The 24,590-nt window shown below is 50.3% G+C and overlaps 2 protein-coding genes across 3 annotated transcripts in view; one reads left to right on the plus strand and one right to left on the minus strand.

Annotated features, from left to right (window-relative positions):
- LOC135231495 (basic proline-rich protein-like) overlaps positions 1-24,590 on the minus strand; it is a 42,415-nt gene that overhangs the window by 14,825 nt on the left and 3,000 nt on the right. The window contains exons 6-10 of the mRNA XM_064286329.1: positions 21,681-21,917; positions 21,152-21,353; positions 19,387-20,144; positions 19,132-19,180; positions 18,814-18,897 (exon numbers count right to left, since the gene is read on the minus strand). Coding sequence (XP_064142399.1) covers positions 18,814-18,897; positions 19,132-19,180; positions 19,387-20,144; positions 21,152-21,353; positions 21,681-21,917 — 1,330 coding nt within the window. The remainder of the gene's footprint in view (positions 1-18,813; positions 18,898-19,131; positions 19,181-19,386; positions 20,145-21,151; positions 21,354-21,680; positions 21,918-24,590) is intronic.
- The window catches only part of SH3BP2 (SH3 domain binding protein 2), a 52,661-nt gene continuing 47,938 nt past the window's right edge, over positions 19,868-24,590 (plus strand). Inside the window, exon 1 of one of the 2 annotated variants that reach the window (XM_064286162.1) lies at positions 19,868-19,980. The gene's annotated coding sequence lies outside the window, so the exon portion shown is untranslated. The remainder of the gene's footprint in view (positions 19,981-24,590) is intronic. The other variant, XM_064286161.1, reaches the window with a different exon arrangement.

The following is a 24,590-nucleotide window of genomic DNA, read 5'->3' on the forward strand; positions in this document are numbered from 1 at the left end:
AGCAACTTTCAGGGTCTCTTCAGACATCCATTTTGGTCTTTCTTTATTTCCTGTCTTTTAATGACCTCTTGCTTTCTTCATGTATGATGTCCTTAATGTCATTCCACAACTCGTCTGGTCTTTGGTCGTTAGTGTTTAATGCATCAAATCTATTCTTAAGATAGTCTCTAAATTCAGGTGGGATATACTCAAGATTGTACTTTGGCTCTCATGGACTTGTTTAAATTTTCTTCAGCTTCAACTTGAACTTGCATATGAGCAAGTGATCTGTTCTGCCTTAAACTCTGGCCTTGTTCTGATGATATTGAGCTTCTCCATCATTTCTTTCCACAGATGTAGTCAATTTTACTCCTGTGTATTCCATCTGGTGAGGTACATGTGTATAGTTGCAATTTATGTTGTTGAGAAAAGGTATTTCTAATGAATAGATCATTGGTCTTGCAAAATTCTATTATTCTATTTCCTGCATTGTTTTTATCACCAAGGCCATATTTTCCAATTACTGATCCTTCTTTGTTTCCAAATTTTGCATTATAATCACCAGCAATTATCAATGCATCTTGACTGCATGTTTAATCAATTTCAGAAGGCAGAAGTTGGTAAAAATCTTCAATTTCTTCATTTTTGGTACTAGTGGTAGGTGCGTAAATTTGAATAATAATCGTTTTAACTGGTCTTCTTTGTAGGCTTATGGATATTATCCTGCCACTGATGGCTTTGTATTTCAGGATAGATCTTGATATGTTCCTTTTGACAATGAATGTGACGTTGTTCCTCTTCAATACGCCATTCCTGGCACGGTAGACCATATGATTGTCTGAATCAGAATGGCCAGTACCAGTCCCTTTCAGCTCAGCAATGCCTAGGATATCGATCTTCAAGTGTTCATTTCATCTTTGACAACTTCCAATTTTCCTAGATTCATATTTCATACATTACATGTTCCTATTATTATTATTAATCACACCCATGGAAGCAGCAGTCAAACAATCAAAAGACGTGTTGCATCGGGCAAATTTGCTGCAAAAGACCTCTTTAAAGTGTTGAAAAGCAAAGAGAGCCCCTTGAAGACTAAGCTGTGCCTGACCCAAGCCATGGTGTTTTCAATCGCCTCATATGCATGTGAAAGCTGGATGATGAATAAGGAAAACGGAAGAATTGATGCTTTTGAATTGTGGTATTGGAGAAGAATATTGAATATGCCATGGGCTGCTAAAAGAATGAACAAGTCTGTCTTGGAACAAGTACAACCAGAAAGCTCCTTAGAAGCAAGGATGGTGAGACTATGTCTAACATACTTTGGACAAGTTATCAGGAGGGATTAGTCCCTGGAGAAGGACAGCATGCTTGGTAAAGTAGAGGGTCAGCAAAAAAGAGGAAGACCCTCCGTGAGACGGATTCACACAGTCGCTGCCGCAACGGGCTCGAGCAGAACAACGATTGTGAGGATGGCGCAGGACCGGGCAGCGTTTCGTTCTGATGTACATAGGGTTGCTATGAGTCAGAAACAACTCGATGGCACCTAACAACAGTATTATTAGTGGATGTTTATAGCTGTTTATTCTCATTTTAAGTCATGCCACACCAGCAAATGAAGGTCCTGAAAGCTTTATCCCATTCTCATCGTTAATGTCAACTCTACTTTGTGGAGGAAGCTCTTTCCCAGTCGTATTTTGAGTGTCTTCCAGCCTGAGGGGCTTATCTTTCGGCAGTATATTGGTGTTCTTCTGTTATTCATAAGGTTTTTCTGGCCAATTTTTTTAGAAGTAGATCGCCAGGTCCTTCGTCCTAGTCTGTCTTAATCTGGAGGATCCACTGAAACCTATCCACCATGGGCCACCCTGCTGGCATTTGAAATACTGGTGGTGTAGCTTCCGGCGTCACAGCAACACGCAAGCCACCAAAGCACCATAGCCTGACAGATGAGTGGTGAATATGAAATACCTTGAATAGGCAAACATATACATACCCAGGTTTATTAGTGGTTACCAGGAGCGGGTGGGAGGAGGAAAGGGGAAGTTATTGCTTACATACCCCTGAGTTTCCGCCTGGGATGATGAAAAAACAAATTGGAAATGGACAGTGGTGACCATCGTACAACATGGTGGATTAATGAGTGCCACTGTATTGTACATTTAAAAATAATTAAAATGGCTTTTTTTTTTTGGTTCGTTTATATATATTTTTCTTTTCTTTTTAAGTTGAAGGCTATTGCCTGGGGGTGGGAGGTTGGGCTGTGTTTTATAACAAGCCTTGCAAAACTATGTAACTCTCTACATTACCTGCATGTACAACTCTAATAAAAAAATAGAAACTAAAAATAAAACACACACTCAAATGTGTTATTTGCCCATTTTACCTTGTTGCCGTTCTTGTGCCTCAGAATCAACTCATTTTGGGGCAGCCCTGGAAAGACAGTATCCCTGACAGCCTAGCACCCTGTTTAAGTGTGGCATTGGTAAGAATAATCTTTTCATGCTGTGGTCTCCTGCACACATGCTCAGGCAGTGTAGTGTGAGGGGCACCCTGCCACAGCCCCCTGAGCCAAGTTCGGCTAGCACGGGAAGGGAGCAGCGATTCTGTCGGGGCAGTGCCCTGTCACCCTGCAATTGTGGCTGTGAAGCAGCTTGTCAACAAGGTCAGGCCTGTTCTGATGACACCCAGCCAGGGAGTAAGCTCATGCAACTGGGGACTCTTACTGGCTGAACTTACAGAAGTAAATGCGTATGTAATATACAGAATCAATTGCTGTCGAGTCAATTCGGACTCACAGAGATCCCCTGTTTTGCAGAGTAGAACTGCTCCATGGGATTTTCATGGCTGTAACCTTTCAGAAGTAGATCACCAGGCCTTTCATCCGAGGCATCTCTGGGTAGATTCGAACCACCAACCTTTTGGTTAGTAGCCCAGCGCTTAACTCTTTGCACCACCCAGGGACTCCTTAAGCGCATAAACATGTAGTAATAAAATGCTGCCATTACCTACTTTTACATACTGGGGTGTCACATGAAAGGTTTATCTTTGAAAAGCAAAAATGCTATCTCCTTTGTATTTATTTAATTACCAGTGAGGCAGAACATGTTTAAATTTGTGTGATTGGCCACACATGTATTTCTTTCTTTTGTGATTTGCTGTTTGGGCCCATTTTTTGAATAAAGGTAAAAACTTGTAAATAACATGTAAAAGTGCTTTTTATATTTGCCCCTTGCTAGTGCATGGATTTGGCACACATTCCTTCACGGTTCGTGCTTTTCCTTTCAATTTTCTGGGTTTTTTTTTTTTTTTGGTCACTTTTGTGTTGCCAAATCCACTGAACCTTTTTTTTATGTTCAATAGTTGATCGTTTCTACCTTTGGTGGTGGGCTTAGGAAGCCTGCCTCACCCCATAGCATGTAGATACCTACATTTTCTTATAATAAGTTTTGGGATTCTTTTTTTGTTTTCATGCTTGAAGTCTTTGATCTGGCTGAATCTTATTTTGGCATAAGGTGGGAGGTAGGGTCTCTTTCTCCCCTGAGTGGTTACCCAGGCATCTCAACCCAATTTAAGAATGAGTGGATGGGACTTTTCCCTCAATTTTTCACAATACGAAACAAGCCAAACCAAACAAACAGAAGAAAACTGTTTCTGTGTGACTCAGGGGAGAGAGCTCACATAGGCTCTGCAGCCAGATGTCTTGGATTAGACCCGAACTCTGCCACAAGCTTCACCTCTCAGAGACTCAGCCTTCTCATCTGAAAATGGGGCTCACTCCCAGATCATAGCAGTTTCAGGGGCCCACACAGTGCCCCATGAAGCCAGGCTAGGCGGGGTGTTCCGGGAGCCTGGTGGGGCAACTTGCTCATTCTCTCCAGAGGAAGCATGGTGGGGAGCCATGGTGGGGGCCAGCCCTCGAGTTTCTCCTGGTGGTCCCTGGCCCCCCCAGATTGCAGCTCTCCCATTCCTCCATCCCTCCGGGCTTGGTTAGAGGGCTTTTCAGGGATACCGGCCACCTCACGCCCTCATATCTCCTGCTCCTTGACCCTGGGTCCAGCACAGGCCAGAAAAAAGCCCCTGCCCCTCCCAAGCCTGGGAAGGCAGCCCTCCGGGTGACGTGGGGCCCTCGAAGTTGTGGTGGCCACAGCTTCCTCTTCCCAAGCCCCATGTGGGCTTCCCCTTCCAGACCCAGAGCCTTCCTGGAGGTCACATGGCTGTGACCAGGAGCCCAGGGGAGGGGGCAGAGAAGGCGCCCTGTGTACAAACACCCGCCCCCAAAATGCAGGCCGGAAGCAGGACCCAGAATAGAACAGGCTGCTTTCAAGTTCCAAATCGGGCTCTGGGGGCTGAGACCCGGATGTGTTCCGCTGTAAATATAGAAAAGCAAGAGCCTGCGTGGGCCGCCACCCACAGACGCTGGTGTTTAAAATAGAACTGCACAGTGGGACCTGCGTGGGACTGTGTTTTTATGTAAAAAATTTACCCAAGCGAACCTCTCTGAGGGCGAGGGTAGTGGCCCCAGGGCCAGGGTATGCGTGTGGCAGCTGGGCAGGGCCCCTTGGGGAGGTGGCTCTGGCCTTGGGGGCTGTCGGCTGGGCTACTTGTCGTGGCCTCCAGCTTCTTTTTGCCTCCAGGGCTTAAAACACTGGTTATACCTCCACCTGAAGTTCCCCCCAAGTTGTCGGGGATCAACTCAGTCACCTGACCCCAAAAAGCCTTCCCCAACCTCTTCAGCCTGCCCCTGCTGTCAGGGCTGGCCAAGAAGGGAGCAAAGGTCCGTGCAGGGCACCAGGGCAGAGGGGCCGATGGACAAAGGTGCTGCCCTCCAGGTGCTCACAGGCCCAGGCCATCCACTGGGGACAAGCCCTGTGTGGGGCCCTGCACTGGACCATGCTGGGAACCCAGAGCTGACCAATAGGGCCCTGCCCTCCAGTGCCCAAGGGAGTCCAGCAAGTTCTGTGCAATGTGTTGAGGGTGGGATGGAGGTGGGCCTCTGGGCATGAGCTGGGGCAGGAGCCCTCCAGGGCAGGGATGCTGAGCCAGCTCTCTCTGAGGGGGGAGGCAGCAGCAGGTTTGGGCGGCGGGAGCCAGCCTGCAGGGAGCTCTGGCCTTGAGTCTGGATTAGGCCTGAGACATCCCCCGTGTCCCAGCCTCTAGCCCAGCTCACAGGCATCCCATGAGCCACCTCACTGCCCTCCATCTGTCTAGTGGCCCCTCTCTTCTGCCCTCTTCTTCTCTCTGGGCAAGGAAGACCCCTCTACCCGCCACCCTCCAGGCAAGGCCCAGTGTGAGAGAGCTTAGGTCAGACCTGTGACTGCCTGGAGCCTGGGGTGGGGTGGGGTGGCTCCTGCCCAGTGGGCTTCCCTCCCAGAGCACGAGATGTGGGTGGGTCCCTCAGGCCAGGGCCCAGTGCCTGGCTACGTCCTGCCATCCTGTTCTCGGAGCTGCTGCCAGCCTGATGCCGGGTGGCTGAGGCCAAGCCCTCCTTCTGGAATCTATCTTTTTGGCTGGGTCTATTCCTGGGCAAGGAGCCATGTCCTCCCCGAGAGCCGAGCCACCAGCCCCCACTCCCTCACTCTCACCCTCACCCCCACACCTGTCTCTCCGCACCCCACACTGCCTGCTGTGCTGTGTGGCCAGAGGCCCTGCCCAGGGCACTCCAAAAGGCCTCATCCCAGGTTGGGGACTGTGGAGGGAGCCTGTTTTCCTTCCCCACCCCAAACCAAGCAGGCCAGGAGTAAGGGGCAAACTGGCGTAGCCCTGCGGCCTTGGTCCTGCCCAGGAACAGGCCTTCTAGGGTGTTCCAAGACCATGCCATAGCCCCACAAAGCCTGGTGAGGAGGCACCTGGCCGGACTGTGGGGCCACCCTGGGGAAGGAACGGGCAGAGCTAGTGCTCAGTGAGTCCTCTGGACACAGGCTCCAGTCGGCAACTCCAACTAAAAACTGCTGAGAACGTGGGAGAAACACTGTCCTTGGAGATGCTCTTGAGGACTTTGTTTATTCATCCCATCTATCCATCGACTATTTATTGAACATCTACTATGTGCCAGGGAGTCACGAAGCCCTGGGGACTGCCCCCATGAGATGGCATTCTAGAGGGGGCTGACTACAGCAAATAATACATAGGGGATCAGAGGGGGACAGGGAAGGGTACAGCTAAAAAGAGAAGTGAGGAGAGAACTTTCTAGTAAAGCCATAGGGCAGCAGAGACCGAGGGAAGTGAGGAGCTGAGCCATGCAGAAATCTGGGGGAAGGGTGATCTAGGAGCAGGGAACAGCCAGTGCACAGGCCCTGAGATGGTTTGTGCCTGGTGTGTTGGAGGAAGCAAGGCACCAGCCTTGTGAACACAGAGGGGGTAGGCAGGGAGAGCGGGCGAGGAGCTGGGAGAAGTAATGGCCAAATCATGCAGGCCTGTGGCCACAATAAGGACTCAGGCATGGCTCTGGAGAAGGTGGGAGCCATGGAAGTTTCCATGTGGAGAAATGACACGATCTGGCCTACGTCGTCTCTGGTATGGCAATGACCTTGGGGCAAGGGCAGGGTCAGGGGGATCAGATAGAGATCAGACAAGGGGGAATGGGGCTGAGCCCAGCATGGGCAGAGAGGGGCTGGGTTCTGGGTGTGCTTTGCAGAGCCAACAGGGCTTTCTGATGGACAGCCTGTGGGTGTGGGAGAAGGGGAACGTCAGGAACACCTCTGAGTCGGAACAAACGCTTATGTCCAGCGAAGCGTGCCCAAGAATGTGGTTGTTGTTGCTGGGTGCCATCGAGTTGATTCCGACTCATACTGACCTCGTGTGATGGAGTAGAACTGCCCCGTAGGGTTTTCTAGGCTTTAATCTTTATGGAGGCAGATTGCCAGGTCTTTCTCCTGTGGAGCCACTGGGTGGGCTCGAACCACTCACCTTTTGCTTAGCAGTGGAGAGCTTAACCATTGTGCCACCAGGGCTCCTTAGCTTTAGTCATAATTGCCCTGAATTGGAAACCACCTAAGTGTCTATAAATAGGAACGTGGCCGGACAGGTTGTGGCATATTCACACCCTGGTGCAGTACACAGCGATAAAAGGGAGTGAACTTCTGACACATGCCGCAACACAAGTGAACCTCAACACCACTGTCGTGAGCAAACGGAGCCAGCGCAGCCAGCACAGGCCGTGAGGCTCCCTTTGTAAAAGTTCGAGAAGGTGCTGACTTAATCCATGGCATTAGAAGTCAGGACTCCAGGGAGGGGAGCAGTCCGTGCTGCTAACTGGCAAGGACACAGGGGACGTTCTGGACGATGGTTGTTGTTGTTGCTGTTAGGTGCCTTGGAGTCGGTTCTGACTCATAGTGACCCTATAGTTTGTCTCAGATTATTTGTTCAGCATATGGATCGCATAAGTGTGGTGAAAGGATACAACCCTGACCCATGCCTTTCCTGACTTTAACCACTCAGTATCCCCTTGTTCCGTTCCAATGACTGCCTCTTGATCTATGAACAGGTTCCTCCTGAGTACAACTAAGTGTTCTGGGATTCCCATTCTTCGCAATGTTTATCCATAATTTGTTATGATCCACACATTAAAATGCCTTTGCATACTCAATAAAACACAGGTAAATATCTTTCTGGTATTCTCTGCTTTCAGCCAGGCTCCACCTGACGTCAGCAATTGCTGGGTGATGGTAATATTCTATATTATTATCGGGTTAGTGGCCACAGAAGAGTGTACAAGTGTAAACATTTTTTTTGTTGTACTTTAGATGAAGGTTTACAGAACAGTTAGCACACATATTGTTTTATGACATTGCTTAACAACCCCACAACATGTCAACACTCTCCCTTCTCTACCTTGGGATCCCTGGTACCAACTTTTCTGTCCCCTACTGCCTTCTAGTCCTTGCCCCAGGGCTGGTGCTCCCCTTTAGTCTCATTTTGTTTTCTGGGCCCGTTCAATCTTTGACTGAAGGGTGAAGCCCAGGAGTGACTGCATTACGGAGCTGAAAGGGTGTCTGGGAGCCATACTCTCAGGGTTTCTCCAGTCTCTGTCAGGCCAGCAAGTCTGGTCTTTCTTTCTGAATTAGAATTTTGTTCTACATTTTTCTCCAGCTCTGTCTGGGACCCTCTATTGTGATTCCTGTCAGAGCAGTCAGCGGTGGTAGCCAGGTTCCACCTATTTGTACTGGACTCAGTCTGGTGGAGGCCATAGTAGATGTGGTCCATTAGTCCTTCGGACTAGTCTTTCCCTTGTATCTTAATTTTCTTCATTCTTCCTTGCTCCTGAAGGGGAGAGACCAATGGAGTATCCTAGATGGCCACTCATAGGCTTTTAAGACTCCAGATGCTACTCACCAAAGTAGAATGTAGAACATTTTCTTTATAAACTATGTTAAGCCAGCTGAGCTAGATGTTCCCATAGACCATGGTCCCCACAGCCCTCAGCCCAGCAATCTAGTCCCTCAGTGCGTTTGGATGTGTCTATGGACCGACAATGACCTTGCCTTGCACAGGTTGTGCTGGTTTCCCCTGTATTGTGTACAAAGTTACCATTTATTTATTGTCTATTTAGTGTTTTTCTGTTCCCACCCCTCCTGTCCCTCGTAACCATCAAAGATTGTTTCTTTTTGTATGTAATCCTTTCCATGAGTTTTTACAGTTGTGGTCTCATACAATATTTGTTCTTTTGTGATTCACTGATTTCACTCAGTATAATGCCTTCCAGATTCATCTGTGTTGTGGGGTGCTTCACAGATTCATCGTTGTGCTTTATTATTGCATAATACTCCATTGTGTGTATGTACCACAGTTTGTTTATCCATTCGTCTGTTGATGGGCTTTTAGGTTGTTTCCATCTTTTTGCTATTGTGAACAATGCTGCAATGAACATGGGTGTGCTTATGTCTATTCATGTGATGACTCATCTTTCTCTAGGATAGATTCTTAGGAGTGGGATGGCTGGATCATACCGTCTTTCTATTTCTAGCTTCCTACGGAAGTACCATATGGTTTTCCAAAATGGTTGTATCATTTTGCATTCCCACCAGCAGTGCATAAAAGTTCTGATCTCCCTGCAGCCTCTCCAACATTTGTTATTTCCTGTTTTATTGATTCATGCCAGTAATGCAGGGGTGAGATGGTGTCTTGTTGTGGTTTTGATTTGCATTTCTCTAATGGCTAGAGATCGTGAGCATTTCCTCCTGTGTCTGTTGGCTGCTTGAATGTCTTCTTTGGTGAAGAGTCTGTTCATTTCCTTTGCCCATTTTTTAATTGGATTATTTGTCTTTTTGTTGTAGAAGTGTTGAATTTTCCTGTAGATTTTACAGATTAGACCTTTGTATGATTTATAATATCCCAAAATTTTTTCCCAGTCTGTGGGTTCTCTTTTTACTCTTTTGGTGAGGTCTTTTGATGAGCATAAGTTTTTAATTCTTAGAAGATCCCACTTATCTAGCTTATCCTCTGGAGCTTGTGTCGTGTTGGTTGTGGTTTGTATCCTGTGAATGCCATGTATTAGGGCCTCTGGCATTGATCCTATTTTTTCTTCTATGAACTTCATAGTTTTGGGCTTTCTATTTAGGTCTTTGACCCATTTTGCGTTAGTTTTTGTATATGGTGTGAGGTGTGGGTCCTGTTTCATTTTTTTGCAGATGGACATCCAGTTTTGCCAGCACCATTCGTTAAAGACTGTCTTTTCCCCATTTGATGGGCTTTAGGCCCTAGTTGACCCCCACGTGTCTGTCAGTTTGTCGTACTTTGGGGGGTTGTGTGTTGCTGTGATGCTGGAAGCTATGCCACCAGTATTCAGATACCAGCAGGGTCACCCATGGAGGACAGGTTTCAGCTGAGCTTCCAGACTAAGACAGACTAGGAAGAAGAACCTGGCAGTCTACTTCTGAAAAGCATTAGCCAGTGAAAACCTTATGAATAGCAGCGGAACACTGTCTGATATAGTGCTGGAAGATGAGCTCCCCAGGGTGGAAGGCACTCAAAACACGACAGGGGAAGAGCTGCCTCCTCAAAGTAGGGTCGACCTTAATGACATGGATGGAGTAAAGCTTTCGGGACCTTCACTTGCTGATGTGGCACGACTCAAAATGAGAAGAAACAGCTGCAAACATCCATTAATAATCGGAACCTAGAATGTACAAAGTATGAATCTAGGAAAATTGGAAATCGTCAAAAATGAAATGGAACGCATAAACATCGATATCCTAGGCATTAGTGAGCTGAAATGGCCATTTTGAATCAGACCATCATATAGTCTACTATGCTGGGAATGACAACTTGAAGAGGAATGGTGTCGCATTCATCGTCAAAAAGAATGTTTCAAAACCTATTCTGAAGTACAATGCTGTCAGTGATAGGATAATATCCATATGCCTACAGGGAAGACCAGTTAATACGACTATTATTCAAATTTACCCACCAACCACTAGGGCCAAAGTTGAAGAAATAGAAGATTTTTATCAGCTGCTACAGTCTGAAATTGATCGAACATGCAATCAAGATGCATTGATAATTACTTGCGATTGGAATGCGAAAGTTGGAAACAGAGAAGAAGGATCAGTAGTTGGAAAATACGGCCTTGGTGATAGAAACAATGCCGGAGATCGAATGATAGAATTTTGCAAGACCAATGACTTCTTCATTGCAAATACCTTCTTTCACCAACATAAATGGCGACTATACACATGGACCTCGCCAGATGGAACACACAGAAATCAAATTGACTACATCTGTGGAAAGAGACGATGGAAAAGCTCAATATCATCAGTCAGAACAAGCCCAAGGACCGGCTGTGGGACAGACCATCAATTGCTCATATGCAAGTTCAAGCTGAAACTGAAGAAAATCAGAGCAAGTCCCTGAGAGCCAAAATATGACTTTGAGTATACCCACCTGAATTTAGAGACCACCTCAAGAATAGATTTGACGCATTGAACACAGTGACCGCAGACCAGATGAGTTGTGGAAGGACATCAAGGACATCATCCATGAAGAAAGCAAGAGGTCACTGAAAAGACAGGAAAGAAAGAAAAGACCAAGATGGATGTCAGAGGAGACTCTGAATCTTGCTCTTGAGAGTCCAGCAGCTAAAGCAAAAGGAAGAATTGATGAAGTAAAAGAACTGAACAGAAGATTTCAAAGGGTGGCTTGAGAAGACAAAGTAAAGTATTATAATGACATGTGCAAAGACCTGAAGATAGAAAACCATAAAGGAAAAACAAACTGGGCATTTCTCAGGCTGAAAGAACTGAAGAAAAAATTCAAGCCTCAAGTTGCAATAGTGAATGATTCCATGGGGAAAATATTAAATGACACAGGAAGCATCAAAAGAAGATGGAAGGAATACACAGAGTCATTATACCGAAAAGGATTAGTTGATATTCAACCATTTCAAGAGGTGGCATATGATCAGGAACCGATGGTAGTGAAGGAAGAAGTCCAAGCTGCTCTGAAGGCATTGGCAAAAAACAAGGCTCCAGGAATTGATGGAACATCAATTGAGATGTTTCAACAAACAGATGCAGCGCTGGAGGTGCTCACTCGTCTATGCCAAGAAATATGGAAGACAGCTTCCTGGCCAACTGACTGGAAGAGGTCCATATTTATGTCTGTTCCCAAGAAAGGTGATCCAACCAAAAGTGGAAATTATAGAACAATATCGTTAATATCACACGCAAGCAAAATTTTGCTGAAGATCATTCAAAAACAGCTGCAGCAATATATCGACAGGGAACTGCCAGAAATTTGGGCTGGTTTCAGAAAAGGATGTGGAACCAGGGATATCATTGCTGATGTCAGATGGATCCTGGCTGAAAGCAGAGAATACCAGAAAGATGTTTACCTGTGTTTTATTGACTATGCAAAGGCATTCGGCTGTGTGGATCATAACAAACTCTGGATAACACTGCGAAGAATGGGAATTCCAGAACACTTAATTGTGCTCATGAGGAACCTTTACATAGATCAAGAGGCAGTTGTTTGGACAGAACAAGGGGATACTGATTGGTTTAAAGTCAGGAAAGGTGTGCGTCAGGGTTGTATTCTTTCACCATACCTATTTAATCTGTATGCTGAACAAATAATACGAGAAACTGGACTATATGAAGAAGAACGGGGCATCAGGATTGGAGGAAGACTCATTAACAACCTGTGTTATGCAGATGACACAACCTTGCTTGCTGAAAGTGAAGAGGACTTGAAGCACTTACTAATGAAGATCAAAGACCACAGCCTTCAGTATGGATTACACCTCAACATAAAAAAAACAAAAATCCTCACGACTCGACCAATGAGCAACATCATGATAAATGGAGAAAAGATTGAAGTTGTCAAGGATTTCATTTTATTTGGACCCACAATCAACAGCCATGGAAGCAGCAGTCAAGAAATCAAAAGACACATTGCATTGGGCAAATCTGGTGCAGAGGACCTCTTCAAAGTGTTGAAGGGCAAAGATGTCACCTTGAACACTAAGGTGCGCCTGACCAAAGCCATGGTATTTTCAATCGCATCATATGCATGTGAAAGCCGGATGATGAATAAGGAAGACCAAAGAATTGATACCTTTGAATTGTGGTGTTGGCGAAGAACATTGAATATACCATGGACTGCCAAAAGAACGAACAAATCTGTCTTGGACGAAGTGCGGCCAGAATGCTCCTTAGAGGCAAGGATGGCGAGACTGCGTCTTACATACTTTGGACATGTTGTCAGAAGGGATCAGTCCCTGGAGAAGGACCTCGTGCTTGGCAGAGTACAGGGTCAGTGGAAAAGCAGAAGACCCTCAACGAGGTGGATTGACACAGTGGCTGCAACAATGAGCTCAAGTATAACAACGATTGTAAGGATGGCACAGGACCGGGCAGTGTTTCATTCTGTTTTGCATGGGGTCGCTATGAGTCGGAACCAACTCGATGGCACCTAACAACAACAATAACAACAACAACAGGCCCTTGTTGAAGATCAGGTGACATTAGGTGGGTGGATTTACATCTGGGTTCTCAACTCTGTTCCATCGGTCACTGTATCTGTCATTGTACCAGTACCTGGCTGTGGAAACATTTCTTGAGCTGCACACTTAAGATTTCACTTTGTCGTTTTAGATGCCCATGAGCGGCTCTGACTCATAGTGAACAACAGAACAAAACAACGCCTGGTCCTGTGCCATCCTCACAATTGTTGCTGTGCTTGAGCCCATTGTTACAGCCACTGTGTCAACCTATCTCATTGAGGATCTTCTTCTTTTTCGCTGACCCTCTACTTTACCAAGCATGATGTCCTTCTCCAGGGACTGATTCCTTCTGATAATACGACCAAAGTACGTGAGACAAAGTCTCGCTATCCTCACTTCCAAGGAGCATTCTGGCTGTACTTCTTCCAAGACGTTTTAACTCGTTCCTCTGGCAGTCCGTGGGATAGTCACTCTTCTTTGCCAACACCATGATTCAAATGCATCAGTTTTTTCTTCAGGATCACTCGACTGTGTGTATAGTGCATGTGTATACAGTATATGCCTGTACTCACATAATTGTATAAATGTCTTTCTTAGGGAAAAAAAAAAAGAATGACAGGGAGGTTGCAGGTCTGAGCTGTGTGTGTGGCCAGGGCTCACGCAGGTGTCCCTTAAAGCCATATTGTGCCCTCTCCATCCTGACCCCCCACTTTGTGCCGTAGCAGGGGCCTGCCCCCCACCTTCTGGATGTTCTAAGATTGAGTGTTGCTGTTGTTAGGCACTGCTGAGTCGGTTCTGACTCGTAGTGACCCGGTGAACAACAGAACAAAACACTGCCCGGTCCTGCACCATCCTCACAATTGTTGCTATGCTTGAGCCCATTGTTGCAGCCACTGTGTCAATCCATCTCATTGAGGGTCCTCCTTTTTTTCGCCGATCCTCTACTTTGCCAAGCGTGATGTCCTTCTTCAGAAACGGTCGCTTCTGATAACATGCCCAAAGTATGTGAGACAAAGTCTCGTCATCCTTGCTTCTAAAGAGCATTCTGGCTGTTCTTCTTCCAAGACAGATCTCTTTGTTCTTCTGGCAGTCCGTGGTATATTCAATATTCCTCTCCGATGCCATAATTCAAAGGCATCAATTCCTCTTCCTTCTTCTTTATTCATCATCCAGCTTTCACATATATATGAAGCCATCGAAAACACCATGGCTTAGGTCAGGCTCACCTTAGTCCTCAAGGTGACGTGTTTGCTTCTGAACACTTTAAAGTGCTCTTTTGCAGCAGATTCGCCCAGTGCAATGCATCATTTGATTTCTCAACTGCTGCTTCCATGGGCGTTGATTGTCCATCCAAGTAAAATGATATCCTTGACAACTTCAATCTTTTCTCTGTTTATCATGGTGTTGATTATTGGTCTAGTTGTGAGGATTTCTCTTTTCTTTATGTTGCGCTGTAATCCATACTGAAGGCTATGGTCTCTTTCTTTTTTTTTTTTATTTTTATTGTGCTTTAAGTGAAAGTTTACAAATCAAGTCAGTCTTTCGTACAAAAATTTGTATACACCTTAATATATACTCCTAATTGCTCTCCCCCTAATGAGACAGCCCGCTCCTTCCCTCCACTCTCTCTTTTCGTGTCCATTCTGCCAGCTTTAACCCCCTCTTCCCTCTTATCTCCCCTCCAGATAGGAGATGCCAACGTAGTCTCAAGCGTCTACTTGATCAAGAAGCTCATTCTTCACCAGCATCTTTTTGTATCCCATTGTCCAGTCCAGTCCCTGTCTGAAGAGTTGCCTACAGGAATGGTTCCTGTCCTGGGGCAACAGAAGGTCTGGGGGTCATGACCACCGGGGTCCTTCCAGTCTCAGTCAGACCATTAAGTCTGGTCTTATGAGAATTTGGGGTCTGCATTCCACTGCTGTCCTGCTCCCTCGGGGGTTCTCTGTTGTGTTTCCTGTCAGGGCAGTCATCAGTTGTAGCTGGGCACCATCTAGTTCTTCTGGTCTCAGGGTGATGTAGTTGCTGGTTCATGTGCCCCTTTCTGTCTCTTGGGCTCATAATTACCTTGTGTCCTTGGTGTTCTTCATTCTCCTTTGATCCAGGTGGGTTGAGACCAATTGATGCATCTTAGATGGCCCCTTGCTAGCCTTTAAGACCCCAGATGCCACTTTCCAAATGGAATGCAGAATGTTTTCTTAATAGATTTTATTATGCCAATTGACTTAGATGTCCCCTGAAACCATGGTCCCCAGACCCCTGCCCCTGCTACGCTGGCCTTCGAAGCATTCAATTTATTCAGGAAACTTCTTTGCTTTTGCTTTAGTCCAATTGTGCTGAACTCCCCTGTATTGTGTGCTGTCCTTCCCTTCACCTAAAGTAGTTCTTATCTACTATCTAATTAGTAAATACCGGTCTCCCACCCTCCCTCCCTTCCCCTCCCATAACCATCAAAGAATATTTTCTTCTCTGTTTAAACTATTTCTCAAGTTCTTCGTCTTATACAATATTTGTCCTTTTGCAGCTGACTAATTTCACTCAGCATAATGCCTTCCAGATTCCCCCATGTTATGAAATGGTTCACAGATTCATAGTTGTTTATTGATGCGTGGTATTCTATTGTGTGAATATACTGTAATTTATTTATCCATTCATCCCTCGATGGGCACCTCGATGGGCTTCCATCTTTTTGCTATTGTAAACAGTGTTGCAATGAATATGGGTGTCCATATATCTGTTTGTGTAAAGGCTCTTATTTCTCTAGGATATATTCCAAGGAGTGGGATTGCTGGATCATACAGTAGTTCTGTTTCTAGCTTTTTAAGGAAGCGCCAAATCGATTTCCAAAGTGGTTGTACCATTTTGCATTCCCACCAGCAGTGTATAAGTGTTCCAGTCTCTCCACAACCTCTCCAATATTTATTATTTTGTGTTTTTTGGATTAATGCCAGCCTTGTTGGAGTGGGACGGTATCTCATTGTAGTTTTGATTTGCATTTCTCTAATGGCTAATGATCGTGAACATTTCCTCATGTGTCTGTTAGCTACTTGAATGTCGTCTTTAGTGAGGTTTCTGTTCATATCTTTTGCCCATTTTTTAATTGGGTTATTTGTCTTTTTGCGGTTGAGTTTTTGCAGTATTATGTAGATTTTAGAGATCAGACATTGATCAGAAATATCATAGCTAAGAACTTTTTCCCGGTCTGTAGGTAATCTTTTTACTCTTTTGGTGAAGTCTTGGATGAGCATAGGTGTTTGATTTTTAGGAGCTCCCAGTTATCTAGTTTTTCCTCTGCATAGTTAATGATGTTTTATATACTGTTTATAAGGCTGTGGTCTTTGATCTTCATCAGTAAGTGCTTCAAGTCCTCTTCACTTTCAGCAAGCAAGATTGTGTCATCTGCATATCGCAGGTTGTTTACGAGTCTTTCTGCAGTCCTGATGCCTCTTCTTCGTACAGTCTAGCTTCTCAGATTATTTGCTCAGCATACAGATTGAATAGGTATGGTGAAAGGATACAACCCTGACACACATCTTTCCTGACTTTATTTTTTTATTTTACTGTACTTTAGATGAAGGTTTACAGAGCAAAGTATTTTCTCATTAAACCGTTAATACACGTATTGTTTTGTGGCACTGGTTGCCAACCCCATGAGATATCAACACTCTTCCCTTCTCGACCTTGGATTCCCCACCTTTCCTGACTTTAAACCTCGCAGTATATCCCCTTGTTTTGTCCGAAGGACTGCCTCGTAATCTATGTACAGTTTCTGCATGAGCACAACTAAGTGTTCTGGAATCCCCATTCTTTGCACTGTTATCCATAATTTGTCATGGATGCATGATTCTGGGCGCAGCCCACCAAATCGGCAGTCATGGCTACCTCTGGGGGTGGGGGCAGTAGGGGTCTGAGCCCCTGCTCTTTGGCCATTGTCCTGTGAGCTTGGTTCGGGTATCACCGTGTGCTCTGAAAGTGGAGGAGCTCTGCAGAGACCTCACCATTCCTTTTGCCTGGCCAGTGGGGGGTCCTCCCTGGCCTCTGTACCCTCACCAGCAGGCAAGACCCTCCTTCTCACCCACACCTCTCCTGCCAGCTCCAGGGGCAAAAACCTGGGTTCCCAGCTCCTCCTGGCTCAGACATGCTGCTCCAAGACACCATGGGGTCCCAGGTGGGATCCCCTCCCCACACAGGCTCAGGTTTGGACTGATGATGGGGCGGGAAGGTAGGACAGAGAGAGAGATAGAAGGAAAGGAGAGAGGGAGGGAGGAAGGAGCAATTCAGATGTGGGATTCTCCCCCAGGTGGAGGCCTTGCCTCGCTCCAGCCTTGGCCCAGGCCCCGCCCACAGGGGATGCTCAGTGCCTTCTTGTTGTCTGATTTGCATTCTTGGGTGATCATTCCCTGGAGACACTTGCTCTGTCCAAACTCGTCCACAGTGCCCCTAATGACAAGACTTCCTCCGCCCTGGTCTCTGTCTCTCACTTTTGAGCTTGGCATCTGAAACTCGCCCTATGCGTCCTGCTCTTTGAGGGCACCGATGACTGGCTTTGCTGCGCTCCCTTCCCCAGCTACCCACTCGGGTGGTGTCTGCCCGTGTGTCTATCTGCCCCCTCCCATGAGCCTCAAGGGCAGGAATTTCCTGGCACCATCTCGGGGTCCACAGAGCCTGGAGTGGGCTGGGCACTTGGTCATGCTGGGGAATAACTGCTGAAGTGGACATCATGGAAGGCGTGCCTAGCCGGAGGTGGTGGGTGATGGTCAGGAACCCCACCCCAGCCCACCTCAAGTCTCCTCCACGCAGAGCCCTCTTCCAGGTGAGTGGTGACTGTGTGGCAGTGATGGTGGCAACACTGGGGTGCAGAAGGGAGTGGGGCCTGGCTGCTTCCCTAAGCTGGGAGGGGTGGGATTTGGGGACTTGTGGCCCAGCACCAGCAGCCAGCCCGCAGGAAGGGCCCTGCCCCCTACCCCACCTCCCAGAAGAGGGTAAAACAGCAGGGGAGAAAGAAATCGGGGCAGAGGTGTCACAGACAAACTTAGGCGGGGTGAGCAGTTCCCAGACAGGGCAGCAGGCCAGGGAAGACCTATGGCTGGGGAGGCTTGGGACACGTACCCCCAGAGGGTGAACAGGTAACCTGCCCAGCTGGCCAGCAGCTGCCTCCTCACTCTCTGGGATCCAAGCCCAGCTCTGAGAGCCAGGGGTGGGCCAGTGGGTGGAGTTACAGCCAGAGGTGGCCCTGGGCCGGGAAGGATGAGTATCTGTCAACCCTGGGGGCTCAAGGGCCACAGGGACTCTGCCTGCTCCCATCCTGCCCCAGGTTTCTCCTGTCATCTCCCCAGCAAATGGGCCCTCCTTGTTTTAAAAAAAGGAGCCCTATTGGTTAAAGTACTTGGCTGCTAACCAAAAGATTGGCAGTTCACACCCACCAGTTGTTCTGAGGGAGAAAGATGTAGCAGTCCACTTCCATAAAGATTGTTGTTGTTGTTCTGGTTGGGTGTTGTCAAGTCGGTTCTGACTCATAGCGACCCTACGCACCACAGAAGGATGGAAACACTGCCCGGTCCTGTGCCATGCTCACAGTCCTTGTTATGCTTGAGCCAGTAAAGATTACAGCCTTGGAAACCCTATAGGCAGTTCTGCTCTGTCCTATAGGGTCACTGTGAGTGGGAATTGACTCGGTGGCAGTGGGTTTGGTTTTCTAGTTTTAGAAGCCATCACTTTCCAGGAAGTCCCTTTGCTGCTGCCCTGCCAAGCCCCTTCCCCAGGCCCCTCTGCTTAAGCCCGGTTACTGGGTCTAAAGCTGGACCTGTCTTCCACCTCCACCCCATTAGAGGACGTGGGGTGGTGGACATAGGAAGCAAAGTGAAAGGGCCTTGTTTTCTGGGATTGGATGTCTGCTACCTCACCGCCCTGGAGTCATACTCCTGGGCCATGGGGTCTGGGACATGGTCTGAGGGTGAGAAATCCCGAGGGGTGAAAGTGCCGGGAGGCTGTTGGGAACAAGCGGCAAGGTTCCAGGGAATCTTCCTTGGTCGACAGGACGCCCTGACCTGATGCAGACCCACAGGCCTGCATGGGGTCCTGGGCGGGAGTGGGGTGGCACCTCCTCCCGCAGGCTCAAGATCGCGGGGTTAGGGAGAGCAGCCCCTCCTCCAGCGGGGCCACCAGGATTGCGGGCACGGTTGGGGTGGTCACGGGGCCGGACACACTGTTCATTCCCTCACCCGCGTGTACTGAGCACCGATTGTGCTCTGGAGCAAACCGGGAGGCCTTCTGGGGGGCGGAAGTGGAGATATGTCAGGGCTCCTCCCCTCCCGACGCACCCAACCTCGGACCCTTGACTGCCATCTGGGCCTAGAGCCTCGACTCATGAAGGGAGTCAGTGGAGGACGGGCAGGGGCGGGGCGCTCAGGGAGGCGGGGCCAGGTTGATGGAGAAGGGTTGGACAGAAGGGTCCAGACAGGCGGGGCGGGGCCTACCGGTTGGGGGCGGGGCCTGGCTGTTGGGGCGTGTCTTGGAGAGGCGGGGCCACGCTGACAGGCGAGTTGGATTGAAAGGGCTCGGCAGACGGAGAAGGACTGGAAGGCGGAGCCTGGAGGTGGGGGCGGGGCCTGGCTTTGGAGAATTCCTGGGAGGCGGGGCCAGGCTGATAGAGAGGGCTGGACTGAAGGGCCTGGGCGGACGGGGGGCGGAGCTGGGAGGCGGGGCCTGGCGTGGGGGTGGGGCCTGGAGGATGGCACTCCTGGCAGGCGAGGCTGGGCAGACGGGGGGCAGAGCTTGGTGGTGGGGCGGGGCCTGGAGGATGGCGCTCCTGGCAGGCGGGGCTGGGCAGACGGGGGCGGGACGGGGCGGGGCGGGGCGGGTGGTGCTCCTGGCAGGCGTGGCTGGGCAGGGGGCGGGGCGGGGCGGGGCCTGGAGGATGGCGCTCCTGACAGGCGGGGCTGGGCAGGCCGGGCTGGCCCGGGCAGGGAGAACCGCTGACGACTGGCCCCGCGGACAGAAGCTCCCGGCCGCCCAGCGCAGAGCCGCGGCAGGACGGAGATCCCGCTGGCCCGGAGCGGAGCCTCCGCCGGGTAAGGCGCGGCGGAGGGTCTCGGCGGCGGGGCGGGATCGCGCCCCCGGGCTGGCCAGCCCCGGGCCGCTTTGTCCCCCTCCGCGGCTTGGCCCGAGCGGGGCCCGGAGGCGCCGGACCGGGCACGGCGGAGGAAGCGCGAGGACCCCGAGGGAGGAGGCCTCGCTACGGGACGCCTGGGGTGCGGGCGGTGGCGTCGAGTCGGTCCCCTTGTCCTTGCTGCTCCTCGGGCCACCGCTTCCCCAGCCCCTGGGGCACGCAGACCGTCGTAAACCCCCTTTTGCGCCCCCCGCCCGAACTCCTCCCGGTAATCAAAAACTTTCATTCCCTTAGCCGGTCTCGCAAAGGTGGAGGAAAGCCGGCTATGGGCGCTGATTCACACTGAAGTGTGAGTGACTGATAGCCCCATGACTGGGGAGCGTCTGGGACAGTCATTAGCAACAGTGCGTCCCAGAGAGGACGGCAGAGTGGAAGGGGGAGCTGAGGGTGGGGACAGCCCCTGCCACATGTGGATTCGGCCCCTCCCACCGGCCCAGCCTTTCCTACTGCCTGGGCCTCAGCTTCTCCTGGGTGGGTGGAATGGGCTTACGGTCCTCTCCCCCTGGGGATGCCGTAGTGAGCCCGCAACTGCTCTGAGCTCTGCTCTGCTGTGAGTGACCCTGAGTGCCTCGGCCCCTCCCTGCCTCCAGTTCTTCCTCCGGACAATGCTGGTACTGTTGCACCCCTTGGTGTGGTGGCTGTGTGGTAAAGCAGCTCTTCCCAGAAAGTGTCCTCAGAACCCCTGGCCTGGGGTGAGCTCTGCCTGGGATCCAGGGGTTGCTGGGAGGTCAACATGCATGTGATCTTGCATGTCATGTGCCTAGGCAGGTGCTGGCATGAAGGGGCTCAAGAAGCTATGTCCACCGTGGTGAGTGATGATGCTGTGTTTATAATTGTCTTCCATCACCAGTCTGAGGGTATTGGCAAGTCCTGGAGTGGGAAGCAGGGCCCTGGATTCAAACCGAGCCCGGGCACTAACTCAGTGCTACCCTGGGCGAGCCTCCTGCAGTCTTTGGCTCAGGCTCTGCACCATCTTCTCCTGGCTCCCTCTCGGACACTGTGCCCTTGACCCAAGACAGTGCTCCAGGAACCTCAGGAAGCCCGGGTCTGTGGGCTCCAAGTATAGTGCTCACTCCTGGTAGTGCCTGGGGGGCCCCAAAAGGTGAGGACTCCGTCCCCTTCCCATACTCTGGCTGTGGTGTTGGAACACCCTGGGCAGAGGGGGCAGGCAGGAGGGGAGACAGGTAGGCAGGTCCATCCAGGAACTGATGACCAGGGTCCTCTGGCAAGAGGGGGGCTAGCAAGGGGCCTGGCCCTTTGGGGAACCTCTGAGGCCTGCAGGGTGGAGGAGGAGCCCACCAAGGAAGCCAGCCTGATACAGACAGAGAGAGGGTGGGCGGACTCCAGCCTGCCTTGGTCCTTCCTGTTGGAAGGACAAAGGGAAGTGGGCTACTGAGTCAGCCCCGGCCAAGCTCCCTGCTCACAAAGAAGCACCCATGCATGCAGGCTTACAGATGGGGAACTCACAGGGGGCCCAGAGAGACCAAAGCACCTAGCCTTGGCCTCAGAGGGGCTGGGAGGAAGAGCATGAACTCTGGAACTGGCACCCTAAGTTTGAATCCGATGCACCAGCTGAGTGGTCTCGTGCAGGAGGCTTCACACCTCTGCACGTCTGCTTCCTCATCTCTAAATGTGGTGGTGGCACCACTTTCTATATCATGGGAGATTGTGAGTGTCTGTCCCAGGGCCTGGTGGTGGTACATGGATGGCGTTCCATGACCATGAGCCACTGGGGGTGTTTTATCCGGCCCTTGGGGCTGCTGTGAGTACTGGCTGGACAGCAGGGACAGCTGTGATGGGGTTGGGGCTGGGTCCAGAGAGGCCTGAAAGCCAGGAGGGCTGTGGGGGGCAGGGAGAGGGGGTTCTCCAGCCACTGGGATCCTCCACCCCCCACCCCAGGGTAGACAGCACTTCCCCAGGAGGCCTCTGGACCCCTGCACAGTGGCCCTGCCCAGGCAAAGCATTGCTCCCAGGTCCCTGTCCAAGTGAGCCTCGTAGGCAGAGGCCTGAATCCATCAGGAGTGGCCAGGCTCCAAGACTGGCCCTCCAAGCTGGGAGCCAGGATCCTCCTGGGTTCCGTCCTCAAAGCCCTGTGGTGTGGACGTCAAGGGGAGTGGGCACAAACAGGCCCTTCCCTCCTCCTGCCGGCTGGGTGTTGGCCTCTGCTCAACCCCAGGCACACACTCTGGGGTCCTTTAATGATCCCAGGTGGCCTGGCAGCACTGGGCATCCTGGCCGAGCTAGGTGGGCAACAAAACAGGTGGGCCAGTGAATGCAGGGTTTGCAGTGGGGAGGAGGGGTCTCTGAGCCATGGTGGACAGCCATGAAGGAAGGGGACAGACTCAGCCAGAGGGTGGCAGGGGCAGAGTGGACCAGTTTGACCAGTGTGGCCTGGTGCGTGGCTGGGTGTGGTGAGGGCATGGATGAGGGAGGATACAAAAGTGAGGAGAGCTGTGGCGGGCAGGCAGAGGGGGTTCTTCAGCCACTGGAACCCTTTACCTCCCCCCAGGGTATACAGCACTTCCCCGGGAGGCCTCTGGACCCCCCTCAGTGGCTCTCCCCAGGCAGCCAAGGACTGAGGACAGTCCCACGTGTGGGCTGCCCATGTCCTGGAGGCAGGGGGCATTCTGGGTTTTTGTGGCTGCAGGCAGGCAGGCCCAGACTCCCTGGGGCACTGGAGCAGCCTCCTCACTGTCCCCTTGGCCTGTGCAGGGGGATGCAGAGGTGGCAAGATGAGGCCAGGCAAATAGAGCTGCCTCTCAGCTGTGGGCCAGGACCTGAGCCTTATCAGTGCATGACACTTCCTGAGCCTCAGTTTCCCCGTCTGTAACATGAGGTGATGAGGTGATAGAAGGCCCTGACCCTGGTGGCACAGTTGGATTTGGGCTCGGGGACCAAGCTCCTGAGCTGCACCTGGACTCCAGGGGTGAGAAGTTCAAGTCCATCTGGGCTCTATGGGCTTGGGAGCTGGTGGAGACGTGGGTCAGACAGGAATGCACAGCGAGGGGACTCCCAGGAGGGGACAATGGTGTCCTGGCCACCCTCCCACACCCCCGCCCCTCCCTTGGCACTGGAACTTCTGCGGCTCCAGCCGCACCGCCACCTGAGTGGTCAGCCCCTTCTAGGCCTGCCACCTGGTGCTTCTTTCATGTGTGGCCCATGGTCCACGTGGGCTGGCCACAGCCATACCTAATCGCTCTTTGCCAGCCAGCTCTCAGCTGCAAAAGTGCCCAGGGCGGCCTGGTAGGCCTGAAAGTCTTGCACAGCACACAGTGTACCCATGCTTCCCTCCCCCACCCCAGCCCTCCCCCTGCTGCCAGGGCCCATGTCCCCAGGCTGTGGTTCCGAGAAGCACCCTTTGCTTCCTTGTGAGTCTTGTTTATTGCATGCCTGCTGAGCCCGGGGCAGGGTGGCCCACTGCCAAGCACGCATGCGCTGTTTCTGCCTGCCACTGGGGTACAGGGTGTGTGCCTGCTAGAACCCAGAGAAGGAAGCGGGGTCCCTACCAGGAGTCCACCAGGCTGGTACGGTGCATACAAGACAGGGGCACGGGTGGGCTCCTCCGTGATCACGGAGCTGAGCCAGCCTGGGCAGTGGCATCACTACAGGAGTACGGGGGTGCAGACCACACCAGGTGACACTGTCACACCAAAATGACTGTCCATAAGATTTTTGTGCAATTTTTCAGCAGAAATTTGTTATTTTTTTATAAAAATATCCCTGTAGTTAGTTATAACAACAAAAACATTTTTTGTAAACCCAGCTTCCAAAAAAAAAAAATCTGTTGTCATTGAATCGATTCCAACTCACAGCGACCCTATAGGAAAGAGTAGAACTGCCCTATAGAGCTTCCAAGGAGCAGCTGGTGGACTCGAACTGCTGACCTTTTGGTTAGCAGCTGAGCTCTTAACCACCGCATTACCAGGGCTTTAAGCCCAGCTTACATGTATTGATATACCTACAAGGCTAAAACTCTATGCTAATTTAATTTTTGAACCTTGTAATGTGCTCTGGTCAGAGCTGTCATTGTTATCCATTGTAATGATGTTTCCAATCACTTGGTTTCGTCTGCATGTGCTATACACGCGTTGTCCTGGCTGCTGGCGTTCTTATAGTCACTGTTATGAATCAGAGTCGGCTCGATGAGCAACAGGGTTGGTTTGATTTTGGTTTTGTCAAATTTTCTGGTGTTTTAGCTACAATATTGTGGTCATTAATATTTGTGTACCTATATCAATAACTTTTTAGAAATGAAGAAGTAATTAAAGGATAAGAAGGAGCGATATATGGGAATAATGATTTATGAGTAATGTCGTACAAAAAACATCCCTAAGGATTCTGTGTGGTCTGGTACAGGAGGAGGTCCATGCAGGGGTGACACCAACCCTAGTGATGCCACTGAGCCTGGGCAGGCTTTCTAGAGGCTTCCCGAGGAGGTACCACCTGAAGCAAGTCAGGACTGGGCTTCTCCCAGGACCAGCAGGGAGCTACCTTCAGGCCACGGGGACAGCC

Source organism: Loxodonta africana, chromosome 5 (assembly GCF_030014295.1).
Source record: "Loxodonta africana isolate mLoxAfr1 chromosome 5, mLoxAfr1.hap2, whole genome shotgun sequence".
Classification (NCBI taxonomy): Eukaryota; Metazoa; Chordata; class Mammalia; order Proboscidea; family Elephantidae; genus Loxodonta; species Loxodonta africana.